Source organism: Nomascus leucogenys, chromosome 5, assembly GCF_006542625.1.
Source record: "Nomascus leucogenys isolate Asia chromosome 5, Asia_NLE_v1, whole genome shotgun sequence".
Taxonomy (NCBI): domain Eukaryota; kingdom Metazoa; phylum Chordata; class Mammalia; order Primates; family Hylobatidae; genus Nomascus; species Nomascus leucogenys.
The window spans coordinates 56,850,535-56,865,736 of record NC_044385.1 but is presented as its reverse complement, the minus strand read 5'-3'; the positions used below and the strand labels follow the sequence as shown (position 1 = coordinate 56,865,736).

Below are 15,202 nucleotides of genomic sequence, written 5' to 3'. Positions count from 1 at the left end.
TTTTTTTTTTTTTGAGATAGAGTCTTGCTTTGTCTCCCAGGCTGGAGTGCAGTGGCGTGATCTCAGCTCACTGCAACCTCTGCCTCCAAGGTTCAAGTGATTCTTCTGCCTCAGCCTCCCGAGTAACTGGGACAACGGGCGCACACTACCGTGCCTGGCTAATTTTTTATATTTTTAGTAGAGATAGTGTTTTACCATATTGGCCAGGCTGGTCTCGAACTCCTGACCTCGTGATCTGCCCATCTCCGAAATCCCAGGTTGCTGGGATTACAGGCCTGAGCCACCGCACCCAGCCCCACTCTTTTTTCATAGTGTTATGTTCATTTGTAGCAATGCTATATCCTTTAAAACTTGCTGAGAGCATGAAGATTTTAAAATAATATCTCCTTTTTCCTACATTAACTTCTAGAGAGTGGGTTTAGAAAGGTCCCATTATTTTTCTTGGCTTCATATTTTCAAACAGTTATTTTCTGTTGAAAAGTAACCAGGTTAACTGGGTACGGTGGCTCACACCTGTAATCCTAGCACTGTGAGGCTGAGACGGGCAGATCACTTGAGGTCAGGAGTTCGAGACCAATCTGGCCAACATGGTGAAACCTCACTATCTCTACTAAAAATACGAAAATTAGCCAGGCGTGCTGACAGGCGCCTGTAATTCCAGCTACTCGGGAGGCTGAGGCAGAATAATTGCTTGAACCCTGGAGGCAGAGGTTGCAGTGAGCCGAGATCACGCCACTGCACTCCAGCTTGGGCAACAGAGCGAGACTCTGTCTCAAAAATAACAAAACAAAACAAAACAAAAAAGCAACTGGGTTTTTCTTGGCAACCTAGATACTTTTTTTTTTTCCTTTTAAACTTAAGAAATTTATGGATGTGCATCTTTGTTTTGTGTTTTTGCATGGGATGGTATTTATTATAAAGTCATTGGAGCATCATTTAAAAGCTGGAGTGGTGTTTTTTTTGTTTTTGTTTTTTGTTTTTTTTTTTTAAGAGATGAGGTCTGTCTGTTGCCCAGGCTGTTCTTGAACTCCTGGTCTTAAGTGATCCTCTTTCCTTGGCCTCTCAAAGTGTTAGGGTTATAGGCATGAGCCACTGCACCTGGCCTTGCCGTTTTCTTGAATAGCAATTATATTTGTTTTTATCCTAGTGAAAGTTACAGAAGCTTAGTGTGTAGAGATGATATATAAAGAAACTTTTCTTTTTTTCTTTATGTCTTATTTCCTTTTTCTTGTTTTACATTGTAGCTGTTAGGTTTTTTTTTTTTTGAGACAGAGTCTCACTCTGTCACCCAGGCTAGAATGCAGTGGCGCGATCTCAGCTCACTGCAACCTCCACCTCTGGGGTTCATGCCATTCTCCTGCCTCAGCCTCCGGAGCAGCTGGGACCACAGGCGCCCGCCACCATGCCCGGCTAATTTTTTGTATTTTTAGTAGAGACAGCGTTTCACAGTGTCAGCCACAGGATGGTCTCAATCTCCAATCTCCTGACCTCGGACTCCCAAAGTGCTGGGAATACAGGTGTGAGCCACCGCGCCCAGCCAGCTGTTAGATCTTACGGAGTTTTTTCTGTTGAAACATTAGTACGGGAGTGTTATCTACTCAGGATTCCATTTCTCCACACTCCGCCCAACTTTGAGGGCTCTTTGCAGAAGCTGATTTGAAAATTAGTTGTGGGCCAGATGCTTATGCCTGTAATCCTAGTACTTTGAGAGGTTGAGGCGGGCAGATGACCTGAGGTCAGGAGTTTCACACCAGCCTGGCCACTATGGTGAAGCTCCATCTCTACTAAAAATACAAAAAAAAAAAAAAATTAGCAGGGTGTGGTGGTAGGCGCCTGTAATCCCAGCCACTTGGGAGGCTGAGGCAAGAGAATCGCTTGAAACCAGAAGGTGGAGGTTGCAGTGAGCCGAGATTGCACCACTGCACTCCAGCAGCCTGAGTAGAAGAGCGAAACTCCATCTCCAAAAAAAAAAAAAAAAAAAAAAGCCAAGTGTGATGGTGGGCACCTGTAATTCCAGCTACTTGGGAGGCTGAGGCAGGAGACTCGCTTGAACCCAGGAGGTGGAGGTTGCAGTCAGCTGAGATCGTGCCGTTGTACTTCAGCCTGGGCAACAAGAGCAAAAACTCGAAACTCTGTCTCCAGATAAATAAATAAATAAATAAAATTAGTTGCCAAAAAATTGTAAATTCTGCTGTGTCTTTGCATTTCATAGCTGCCATTTCATTGTTTCAATTACTTTGTTGCTGGTCGTTCTGAAACTGGTAACAGTTTCAAATATGTTCTTTGGAATGTTGATTTTATGAGTGAAATTGACCTCTATGCCTTTTATTCTCCTTAAAAACTTTTTTTTTTGGAGACAGAATCTTGCTCTGTTGCCTAGTCTGGAGTGCAGTGGCAAGATCGTGGTTCACTGCAACCTCTGCCCCCTGGATTCAAGCGATTCTTGTGCCTTAGCCTCCTGAGTAGCTGGGACTACAGGTGCCGGCTCCCACGCCTGGCTAATTTTTTGTATTTTCAGTAGAGATGAGGTTTCGCCATGTTGGCCAGGCTGGTCTTGAACTCCTGACCTCAAATAACTTTTTTTATTATTAAACTTTTTTCTTTGTTGCATATATGTCTGAAAAGTATTCAGATAGCTTTTTCTTTTTCTTTTTTTTTTTTTTTTTCAGACAGGTCTCACTGTCACTCAGGCTGTAGTGCAGTGGTGTGATCTTGGTTCACTGCAACCTCCACCTCCTGTGTTCAAGTGATTCTCCCACCTCAGCCTCCTGAGTAGCTGGGACTACAGATGTGTGCCACCATGCCTGGCTAATTTTTATATTTTTTGGTAGAGATGAGGTTTCACCATGTTGGCCAGGCTGGTCTTGAACTACTGACCTCAGGTGATCCACCCACCTCGGCCTCCCAAAGTGCTGGGATTACAAGTATGAGCCACCACACTGGGCCTTAACTTTCATTTTAAATTCAGGGGTACATGTGCAGGATGTGCAGGTTTGTTACACAGGTAAATGTGTATCATGGGGGTTTGTTGTACAGATTATTTCATCACCCAGGTATTAAGCCTAGTATCCATTAGTTATTTTTCCTGATCCTTTCCCTCCTCCCACCTTCTACCTTCTGATAGGCTCCAGTGTTTGTTGTTCCCCTCTATGTGTCCAAGTGTTCTCAGCATTTAGCTCCCACTTATAAGTGAGAACATGCTGTATTTGGTTTCCTGTTTCTGCGTTGGTTTGCTAAGGATAATAGCCTCTGGCTCCATTCATGTCCCTGCAAAGGACATGATTTTGTTCCTTTTTATTAGTTGCATACTATTCCGTGTTTTGTATTTTTTCAGACTTCAGTCTTGTTGCTTCCCATCCTCCCATCCTCACCAGCATTTAGTGCTTTCAGTATTTTGGATTTTAGCCATTCTAAATTTTTTTTTTTTGTGACGGAGTCTCACTCTGTTTCCTAGGCTGGAGTATAGTGGCATGATCTTGGCTCACTGCAGCCTCTGCCTCCTAGGTTCAAACGATTCTCCTGTTTCTGCCTCCTGAGTAGCTGGGATTACAGGTGTGTGCTACCACGGCCAGCTAATTTTTGTATTTTTAGTGGAGACGGGGTCTCACCATGTTTGCCAAGCTTGTCTTGGACTCCTGACCTCAGATGACCCACCTGCCTCGGCATTCCAAAGTGCTGGGATTGCAAGTGTGAGCCACTGTGCCCGAATGGATTTTAGCCATTAGAAAAGGAATTTGTAATCCCTAATGATGCATGATGTTGGGCAAGATTTCAAATGCTTATTTTCCATCTGTATACCTTCTTTGGTGAGGGACCTGTTCAGGTCTTTTGCCTTTTTGAATTGGGGGATTGTTTTCTTATTTTTGAGTTTCAAGAGTTGTATATCAGACCTTATCAGTTATGTTTTGCAAATATTTTCTCCCAGCCTGTGGCTTTTTCATTCTTTCTTTCTTAAAGCTTTTTAACAGCGTTTTCACAGAGCAGACCTTTTTAATTTTAATGAACTCCAATTTAACGGTTTTTGTTTGTTTGTTTGTTTTTTGTTTTCAGATGGAGTTTCGCTCTTGTTGCCCAGGCTGGAGTGCAGTTGTGTGATCTCAGCTCACTGCAACCTCCGCCTCCCGGGTTCAAGCAATTCTCTTGCCTCAGCCTCCTGAGTAGCTGGAATTACAGGCATTCGCCACCATGCCTGGCTAAATTTTAATGGTTTTTATTGAAAACCAATTTATTGGTTTTCTTTTATATTTGTTATCCGTGTTATTTTTTGTGAAAAGTATAAAGTCTGTGTCTAAAATTATTTTTTTATATGTGGATATCCATTTGTTCCAGTAACATATGTTGAAAAGACTATCCTTTGCTCCTTTGTCAAAGGTGATTTGACTATGCTTGTAATCTGTGTTAGTTCCTAGGACTTCCATAACAAAGTATCACAAACTGGGTAGCTACAGAAGTTTGTTGTCTCACAATTCTGAAGGTGAGATGTCTAAAATGTTTTCAGCAGGGCCATTCTCCCTCTGAAGCCTGTAGAGGAATGATCCTTCCTTACCCATTCTGGCTTCTGGTGTTTGTTGGCAATCCTTGGCATTCCTTGGTTTGTAGATGCATCCCTCCAGCCACATGGTCATCTTCTCCTTGTGTGTCTTCTCATCACGTTCCCTCTGTACATGTCTGTCTCTTTCATTTTAAGCTGGCAACATTTTTTGCTAAGATGGTTGCCTGAATCTAGTCACACACCTAATCTCCAACAAACTGTTGCCCACCCATACCCTTTTCTCTACAGAGCATACATTCTTGTTTTGTTGTTGTTGTTGTGTTTTTTTTTTTTTTGAGACGGAGTCTCGCTGTCTCCCAGGCTGGAGTTCAGTGGCGCAATCTCGGCTCACTGCAAGCTCCACCTCCCAGGTTCACACCATTCTCCTGCCTCAGCCTCCCGAGTAGCTGGGACTACAGGCGCCCGCCACCACGCCCGGCTAATTTTTTTGTATATTTAGTAGAGACGGGGTTTCACCATGTTAGCCAGGATAGTCTCGATCTCCTGACCTCGTGATCCGCCCGCCTCGGCCTCCCAAAGTGCTGGGATTACAGGCGTGAGCCACCGCACCCGGCCACATTCTTGTTTTTTTTTTTTTTTTTTTTTTTTCAATATGGATAGAGTGAGAATTTTCTAAATTTTCAAGTTCAGATTCTTTATTCCTTTTTGCTTGATAGTTCTTGCCTCAAGATATCTGTCTCCTTTCATTTCACTGTGAGCAGTAGTAAAAGCCCAGGCTGTTCCTTCCACACTTTGCTTAGAAATCTTCTCAGCTAAAACCCAAGTTCATTGCTTCCAGGTTCTGCCTTCTGCCCAACAGAACACAATTCTAAGTTCTCTGCCACTTTTTAACAAGAATAACCTTTCCAGCCGGGCGCTGGCTCACACCTGTAATGCCAGCACTTTGTGAGGCCAAGGTGGGTGGATCACCTGAGGTCAGAAGTTCGAGACCAGCCTGGCCAACATGGTGAAACCCTGTCTCTACTAAAAATAACAAAAATTAGCCATACGTGGTGGTGGTGCAAGCCTGTAATTCCAGCTAGTTGGGAGACTGAGGTGGGAGAATCGCTTGAACCTGTGAGGCAGAGGTTGCAGTGAGCCAAGATGGCACATTGCAGTCCAGCCTGGGTGACAGAGCAAGACTCCATCTCAAAAAAAAAAAAAGAATAACCTTTCCTCCAGTTTCCAGTAACATGATCCTCATTTCTGACTGAAACCTCACCATAAGTACCTTAAGTACCTTTAATGTTCATATGCTTTAGCAGCAGTTTCTTCTAGGCCTTTTCTATCAAGTACCTCAAAAGTCTTCCAGCCTCCACCTATGACCCAATAACAAAGCTACTTACATATATTTAGATTTTTTTGTTTTTGGTTTTTTACAGCAGCATTCACTTTCTAATCATTATTTGTTTATTTTTGAGATAGAGTCTCACTCTGTTGTCCAGGCTGGAGTGCAGTGCGTGATCTCGGCTCACTGCAACCTCCACCTCCCGGGTTCAAGAAGTTTCCCTGCCTCAGGCTCCTGAGTAGCTGGGACTACAGGTGTGTGCTACCACACGTGGCTAATTTTTGTATTTTTAGTAGAGATGGGGTTTCGCCATGTTGTCCAGGCTCTTCTCCAACTCCTGACCTCAAGTGATCCACCAGCTTCCACCTCCCAAAGTGCTGGGATTACAGGCGTGAGCCACCGTGCCTGGCCATATATCATAATTTTTAAAAATAGTCTCCAATTTTTGAACAGTTAGATTTCTAGATGTTATTTCATTATTTTTTCCTTTCCTTTTTTTTTTTTTTTGAGACAGTGTCTCACTGTTGCCCAAGCTGGAGTGTAGTGGCACAATCTCAGCTCACTGCAACCTCTGCCTCCTGGGTTCAAGTGATTCTTGTGCCTCAGCTCCCCCTGTAGCTGGGATCACAGGTGTGCGCCACCACACCCAGCTTTTTTTTTTTTTTTTTTTTTTTTTTTAAGAGATGGGGTTTTGCCATGTTGTCCAGGCTGGACTCGAACTCCTGGACTCAAGTGATCTGCCCACCTCAGCCTCCCAGAATGCTGGGATTATAGGTATGAGCCACTGCACCTGGCCTATTTCATTATTAAAACAAGATTGTGATAACATTTCTTGTGCATTGTTACCTTTAATACTTTTATGTATTATAATAAATCCTAGAAATGGAATTGTTTATCGAAGGGTGTGTAAACTTTAAACATTTGGGTACGTGTTTAGTACCCATGTTTAGTGTCAGACTCTTACTCTTAATCCAGGTTGTTAACATCAAGGTGACTTTGCATCATGGCATACCATTCTTGCATTAGGAAGTATTAGTGGGAGATATGACTGAATTTGACTTAATTGATTTCAAGTTGTAGATCACTATTTCTGAAACCTGATCTTGGTATGTACGTTTGTGGAAACCCTTTCCATATTCTCATATGTGCTCTTGTTATATGCTTTTGTAGAAGCTTGCTTGGACGTTTTAGTGTGGAGATCAGGGTATGCCATGGACTAGGGGAGAAAATATTTGCTATTTTGTGGAATCACTATCATGGAAAGCCCTGAAGACTACTTTTGCGTCTTGTTTGTAATTGGTGTACAGCTCTAGTCATCTTCATTAATGTAAGCTAGATCCATAGATGTTTTCAGAAATAATTGTTTCATCAGTTATTCTAGCTAAACAGGGTTTTCTCACCTAGTTATGATGATATACTTTTGAAATAAAAATGCTTGTGAAAATATTTGAACTTTTTCATTTAGATGAAACATTCTACTTTGTCATATTTTGTTAGCAAGTATTTTGTGTTAGTAACCTAAGTCCCATTAATAATCTAAAATGTATGTAGTCTTTTGAGACTTTCAAATCAGTAGGCAAAAATACATATATACATACATATATACATATATGTATAATGTGGATCAGGCTGGGCGGGATGGCTCACACCTGTAATCCCAGCATTTTGGGAGGCCAAGGGAGGAGGATTGCTTGAGGCAGGAGTTCAAGACCAGACTGAACAACATAGCAAGATCCTGTCTTTACAAAAACTTTTTTTTAAAAATTAGCTGGGCATAGTGGCATGTGTCTGTAGTCCTGGATACTTGGGGGAGGCTGAGGTGGGAAAATCCCTTGAGCCCAGGCAGTGTTGCAGTGAGCTGTGATCACATCATTGCACTCCAGCCTGGGCAACAGAGTGAGACACTGTCTCTAAAAAGAATTAAAAATAAAATGTAGATCTTTAGTTAACAATGCTTATTTACAATGCTGTAACTGTGTAACAAGCATCATAGAGAATATAAAAGAAGGGCATGGCCTTTCTAGCCAAAATTTTACATTGTAGATGGGAATGTACAGTGTTCACAATCAGTGTGTTTACAAGGCTCTGTATAAGCGAGGTTGTATTAATAAAATTTGATTCTAACAATATGATCTCATTAGCCACGGTGATTTGAAGGAGGAAGAATTTACCTGAAATATTTTAATTCATTTTCTCCTCATTTTAGGATTACAGTTTAAAGACAATTTCTGTGATCGAGTTGTCATTTGGAAGATTAAACCCATTTCACGAGGACTTGGAGCCTGGTCCTTGCTTTGAGGAAGCAGTGGCTTGTTTCAAGAAGCCACTTCTGATCTAAGAATCTACCCAGCATGCCTAATCAAGGAGAAGACTGCTATTTTTTTTTCTATTCTACATGTACCAAAGTAAGAATTGACATCTTTAAATCAGTTCTTTCTACAATTTGCTAAATAGAATTGGATAAGATTTTGCCAACATTTTAAGTTGTTTTTATTATATATATATTTTTTGCCTAACTGTTTATTATTGGCTGTCAGTTTTTTAAACGATAATGTACTTAGAATAATTCAGTGTGTTTTCCCCTTCATTTTATATATAACTAATTTTCCCATCTTCTACAAAAGTGAAAAGGCATGTGGCATGTAGTCATCATTCAGTGTTCAAAATTAATCTGTTCAGGTTGCCTTTGGAAATGGGGACACTTTGACCTAAGCCTTACTAACTTTGATTTTATATACTTCATATTAAATGAGTGAGTGAATTGTGTTGTACTTCCAGAAACTGTCATGGGTTGAATTTGACTTCTTTCTTCTCCCAGATTTCCTGCCGAGTACTAAGAATATAGAGCCATCATTCTAAATATGCTTTTGCAGTTTTTTGGCTTAATCTTTGTCAAAACTTCTGTTTTTCTCCTTGATTCTTTTGCAGCTCTTATTTACGTATACTTACTGCTTTCTGTGATTTTATGACTAATTCTATAAACGTATGTGTTAACAAAAATTTGTTCTTCAGTCATCTTGATTTTTTCAGACGGAGTCTAGTTCTGTCACCCAGGCTGGAGTGCAGTGGCATGATCTCGGCTCACTGCAACCTCTGCCTCCCAGGTTCAAGCCATTCTCCAGCCTCAGCCTTCCAAGTAGCTGGGATTTCTGGCGCCTGCCACCACACCCAGCTAATTGTATTTTTAGTAGAGACGGTTTCACTGTGTTGGCCAGGCTTGTCTTGAACTCCTGACCTCGTGATCTGCCCACCTTGGCCTTCCAAAGTGCTGGAATTATAGGCGTGAGCTACCACGCCTGGTGATACTATGTTTTAAACGATGAGTTTTGAGCAAAGCTGTGATAATTTTATCTTACCTATAGCAGTTTGCACAACAGTAGCGTTTTATTTCAGATATTACCATTGCATAAAGTATGCAGTGAAGCACAGTTATATTGTATATATGTTAATTATATTTAAATTCTATTTACTTTCTGATATTCCATCAAAAGCTAGAGTTACACAAGTCGAAATGTCAGTTTTGAAGATGAACTGTAAAATACATTTTTAAAGAGGACCTAACACTCCTACTTGTCTTTCTCAACTCTTTTTCTCAGCTTGTGTCACTCATGCCAGATTAAACGAAGGGTACTGTCAAGAAATAGGTTATAGGAAATAATAAATGTGTTGCTCTCAGTTTGTTCCTGTCATTCCATGTCCATTGTTTTCTACCTTACCAATCCTTTCTTACTCATTTGTGCTTGTCTAAATTCCAGGAGCTATTGTTATGGATATTTTACCTAGGATGTATTTCAGTGCTACAAATAGAGTGTTCTCTATTTGTTTACAGGGCGACAGCTGCCCATTCCGTCACTGTGAAGCTGCACTAGGAAATGAAACTGTTTGCACATTATGGCAAGAAGGGCGCTGTTTTCGACAGGTGTGCAGGTTTCGGCACATGGAGATTGATGTAAGTTTTTTATTTCCCTTATCATAATAAGTATTCTGGAGACCTGGTGGGCCAATAAAAAATATAGGGACAAAAGTGACTTTTAAAAAATATATTAAGGCTGAGTGCGGTGGCTCACGCCTGTAGTTCCAGCACTTTGGGAGGCCGAGGCGGGTAGATTGTGAGGTCAGGAGATCGAGACCATCCTAGCCAACGTGGTGAAACCCCATCTCTACTAAAAATACAAAAAATTAGCTGGGTGTGGTGGCATGTGCCTGTAACTCCAGCTACTTGGGAGGCTGAGGCAGGAAAATCGCTTGAACCAGGGAGTTGGAGGTTGCAGTGAGCTGAGATCGCACCACTGCACTCCAGCCTGGTGACAGAGCAACACTCCGTCTCAAAAAAAAAAATATATATACACACACACACACACACACATATATACACGTGTATATATACATATGTATATGTGTGTGTATATATACACAACTTTCCTCTATGCAACTTTTTTTTCTTTTTTTTTTTTTGAAATGGAGTCTCACTCTGTCGCCCAGGCTGGAGTGCAGTGGTGCAATCTCTGCTCACTGCAACCTCCGCCTCCCAGGTTCAAGCAATTCTCCTGCCTCAGCCTCCTGAGTAGCTGGGATTACAGGCGCCTGCCACCATGGCTGGCTAATTTTTGTATTTTTAGTAGAGACGGAGTTTTACCATGTAGGCCAGGCTGGGCTCGAACTCCTGACTTCAGGTGATTTACCCACTTTGGCCTCCCAAAGTGCTGGGATTACGTGCGTGAGCCACTGTGCCCAGCTGACTCCAATTTTTTTTTTTCTTTTTTTTTTGAAACAGAGTTTTGCTCTTGTTGCTTAGGCTGGAGTGCAATAGCACGGTCTCAGCTTAGTGTAACCTCCACCTCCCTAGTTCAAGCAGTTCTCCTGCCTCAGCCTCCTGAGTAGCTGGAATTACAGGCATGCACCACCATGCCCAGCTAATTCTGTATTTTTAGTAGAGATGGGGTTTTGCCATGCTGGTCAGGCTGGTCTCAAGCTCCTGACCTCTGGTGATCCACTTGCCTCGGCCTCCCAAAGGGCTGGGATTATAGGCATGAGCCACAGCGCCCGGCCGACTCCAACAATTTTTTTAAAAAGATTAACATTGATATATTACCGTCATTTAATCCTTTGATCTCACTCAAATTTTGCCAGTTTTATTTTAATACCTTGTGTTTTAGAAAGAGCAAGTCCAGGCTGGATGCAGTTGCTCATGCCTGTAATCCCAGCACTTTACTATGCCGAGATGGGTGAATCACGAGATCAGGAGTTTGAGACCAGCCTGACCAACATGGTGAAAGCCTATCTCTACTAAAAATACAAAAATTAGCTGGGTGTGGTGGCACGCGCCTGTAATCCCAGCTATTCAGGAGGCTGAAGCAGGAGAATCGCTTGAACCTGGGAGGCAGAGGTTGCGTTGAGCCGAGATTGCGCCACTCCACTCTGGTCTGGGTGACGGCGAGACTCCATCTCAAGAAAAAAAAAAAAACAAGTCCAAATTCAAGTGTTGCACATAGTTGTCACGACTCGTTTTGTCTCCTTCTGTTGAGAGCAGTTGCTCAGTCCTGCCTTGCGTTTCATTGCCCTTAACACTTATGGTAGCTATAGGGAAATTGTTTTTAAGAATGTTCTTCAATTTGGGTTTGTTTGTATTCCCCCTCATTACTAAATTAAGATTATATATGTTTAGCAGGAGTATCACAAATTATATATATATATATATATATATATAGAGAGAGAGAGAGAGAGAGAGAGAGACGAGTCGCACGCTGTTACCCAGGCTGGAGTGCAGTGGTGTGATCTCAGCTCACTGCGACCTCTGCCTCCTGAGTTCATGTGATTTTGTGCCTCAGCCTCTCGAGTAGCTGGGACAACGGGCATGCATCACCACACCCGTCTAATTTTTTGTGTTTTTTAGTAGACAAGGGGTTTCGCGATGTTGGCCAGGCTGGTCTCATATTGTTGGCCTCAAGTTATCCACCTGCCTCAGCCTCCCGAAGTGCTGAGATTACAGGTGTGAGCCATGCCTGGCGAATGGTATTTTTGTTGCATATCATCCCGTGGCACACAGTTTTAATTTTCTCATTACTGATGATGTTAACTTTGATCACTTGATTAAGATGGTATCTGCCGGATTGCTTCATTATAAAGGCTTTCTTTTTGTAATTAATAAATATTTTGTGGAGAGGTACTTTTAGACCCTTTAACCCATTTCTCATCAGACTTCAACTTTTTCCCCGTTATTTATGTGAATTAATGCAAACTTGTGGTGATACGGTTTGGCTCTGTATCCTCACCTGAATCTCACCTCTATTGTAATCCCCATGTGTTAAGGGAGGGACCTGATGGGAGGTGATTGGATCATGGGGGCAGTTTCCCCCACGATATTCTCATGATAGTGAGTGCGTTCGCATGAGATATGATGGTTTAAAAGTATGGGACTCCCTTTGCTTGCACTCTCTGTCTGCCATGTAAGACTTGTTTGTGTCTTGCGTCCTCTTCACCTCCTGCCATAATTATAAGTTTCCTGAGGCCTCCGCAGCCATGCACAACTGTGAGTTAGTTAAACCTTTTTTCTTTTTTTTAAATAAATTACCCAGTCTCAGGTAGTTCTTTATAGCAATGTGAAAATGGACTAATACATGTGGTTTTCTATTTTAATCAATGTGTCATACTCTGTTACTATCATTACTTTTATGCTCAGATTGACCCAGATTTGGCCAGTAGGAGCCTTTCAAACTGATTTTTGTGTCCTTTTGATGTTTCCATCATTCTTTGAGCATCTCTGCTTTTTGGCCTGACAAGATTTTCCAGGCTCATTCTGTACTTTTCCTACTTCAGCCCTGGATTCGGCCATTTATCCAAGGTGGCCTTGTTTCTTTTAGTGAAGAATAGTATATAGAAGTTAAGATTTGGGCTGCTCCTAGAGTGTCATCACTTTCAGGTCCTCAGTGGACAGAGCTAAGGAATATATAAATGTATACACTTAACAGACATTTACATCATTATGGTTTTTTTTTTTTTTTCTTTTGAGATGGAGTCTTGCCGTGTCACCCAGGCTGGAGTGCAGTGACGCAATCTCGGCTCACTGCAAGCTCCGCCTCCTGGGTTCACACTATTCTCCTGTTTCAGCCTCCCGAGTAGCTGGGATTACAGGTGCCTGCCACCACGCCCAGCTAATTTTTTGTACTTTTAGTAGAGATGGGGTTTCACCGTGTTAGCCAGGATGGTCTCGATCTGCTGACCTCATGATCCGCCCACCTTGGCCTCCCAAAGTCCTGGGATTACAGGCGTGAGCCACCGTGCCTGGCCCTATGTATTTAATAGATACATAGTATTAAAAATTATGAGTTCATATAGATGCTTCCAGTTCATCAATGCCACAGGACTTAGTCTAGGCTTCTCCTTTTCCATACCTGTAACTCTTCTCAAGTGAGAAACTTGGTTTTCATTGTTCATAATATTTTTATTTATTTGATCAGTCTCCTAGTATAAAAACCAATATTGTGTCACAGCCTTTCCCTTCCTCTCAGGCTCTGACATGACACACAAAGCTTCTCCCCAAGGACACCTTTCTCACCATGTTTCAACTCTAGTACCCTGTGCTAAGCCTCCCTGCTTGCTTCACTGTAGGGACCTCTTTTTACCCTACTTGGACCCCAACATCCTACTTTTGACCCCCAACCTGATCCCTATAATGGATACTGTTTTCACACCCTTAGGCTGTGATACTTTGTGCTGAGCGGCCCTCCCATGTGAGATGCTGTCCTGACCCTGTGCACATACTCCAACTCTGTACCAGGTTCCATTGGGAATACCCTGCCTTCCTCACCCCACTTGGTCTTTGATGCCATTCTAGACTGACCCTACATGAGTATATATTCTTCATCCTACATTGGGATCTCTTCTTCACAGAGACAGTGCTAACCCTGCTCAGGCTCAACACTTGTCAGGGTACCCTTTCATGCACATGTCCTCTTAACCCTCCAACCCTCCGTGGGTTCCAACACCCTATGCCAGTTCCGCGTGGTCATGTGGATACCTTCATATTCTCAGTCAGACTCCAATACCCTGCTCTGGGCCACCATGTCCTTCCCTTCTCCCATCTGAATGCCTGTCTTCCTCAACCCCATCTAATGACTTTGGACTGAATTGTTAGAGACTAAATATGCAGTTCACATGCCTGGGGTCAGCTACTCCAGTCTGGTTTCATATTTCTTGTCTCTTAACTACATTCTAAGCTACCTATCTTGCAAATAGCAGCAGATATCAAATAAATTGATAAAGGAGTACTCTGCAGCTTTTATATTTTATGTTATAACATGAAAAGTCATGTTGTAACATTGTTAGTGGAGTGTATATTGGCACAGCTCCTGTGGAGGGTATGTCAGTGTCTCCAGGAGCATCTCTTCATTTAGAGATTCTCTAGGATGTATTCAGAGTTGAGATTTATTACAGCCATAGAGTAAAGACACACTGTCAGATCATAAGAGAAAAAGACACTGGAGGAATCTGGAAGAATCCGTGTGCCTGTTTTTTTTATGCCCACTCCCTTTAGGGGTGACACAGAGCACACTCTTCTCCCAGTCATGAAAATGCAGCAATGCATGTGTGGTGTTCCTGCCCAGGGAAATCCATTAGAGACTCAGCATCCAGGATTTTCATTGGTGCTAGCCATATAGGCACTCTTTACCAAACATGTACCCAAATTCCAGACTCCCAGAAGGAAGGCAGATGTTCAGCATTAACCATATTGTTTGTACAAACAGTCTAGGCATACTGAGCCTTCTCCCTCCCCCACTTATCAGTTAACTTGGAGCATCTAAAAGCCAAGGTCCCAGATGCTAGCCAAGAGCAAGCCTTGCAAGCAGGCGTTTCTAAGGATAGTAGTCTCAGAGCTGCTATGTTAACTCTTTTCTGCACTGAGGCTTATTGGCTGTATTGCCTGAAAGAACTAAATGCTTATACTTTTTACACATAGGTATTTACCTGCAAAATAAGATGTGTGCAGAATTACTTATTGTAGCAATTTGTAATAGTAAGATACTGGAAATAACCTAACTATTCTTCATTTAAAATAAAGTTTTGCTGCATTCAAACTGTGGAGTGCCAGGTAGCTGTTAACAAAAATTTTTAAAGGGGAAACTAATTTACTGATATGGAAATAATCAGGATATATTGTCAAGTGAAAAACCTAAGGTGAAGAGCAAGATGGGTTAAAAAAGGAGAGGGAAGCTGGGCGCCTTGGCTCATGCCTGTAATCCCAGCACTTTGGGAGGCTGAGGCAGCTGGATCACCTGAGATCAGGAGTTTGAGACCAGCTGGCCAACACAGTGAAACCCCGTCTCTACTCAAATTACAAAAATTAGCCGGGTGTGGTGACGCAGCCCTGTAGTCCCAGCTACTCA

The 15,202-nt window shown here is 42.3% G+C and overlaps 1 protein-coding gene across 20 annotated transcripts in view; it reads left to right on the top strand.

The window, feature by feature from the left end:
• The window catches only part of ZC3H11A (zinc finger CCCH-type containing 11A), a 58,916-nt gene that overhangs the window by 13,655 nt on the left and 30,059 nt on the right, over positions 1 to 15,202 (top strand). For all 20 annotated transcript variants that reach the window (XM_030813204.1, XM_003273144.3, XM_030813197.1 and 17 more), the window contains 2 exons: positions 8,026 to 8,224; positions 9,649 to 9,768. In XM_030813204.1, the coding sequence (XP_030669064.1) occupies positions 8,171 to 8,224; positions 9,649 to 9,768 (174 nt within the window). In that variant the 5' untranslated portion in view covers positions 8,026 to 8,170. The remainder of the gene's footprint in view (positions 1 to 8,025; positions 8,225 to 9,648; positions 9,769 to 15,202) is intronic.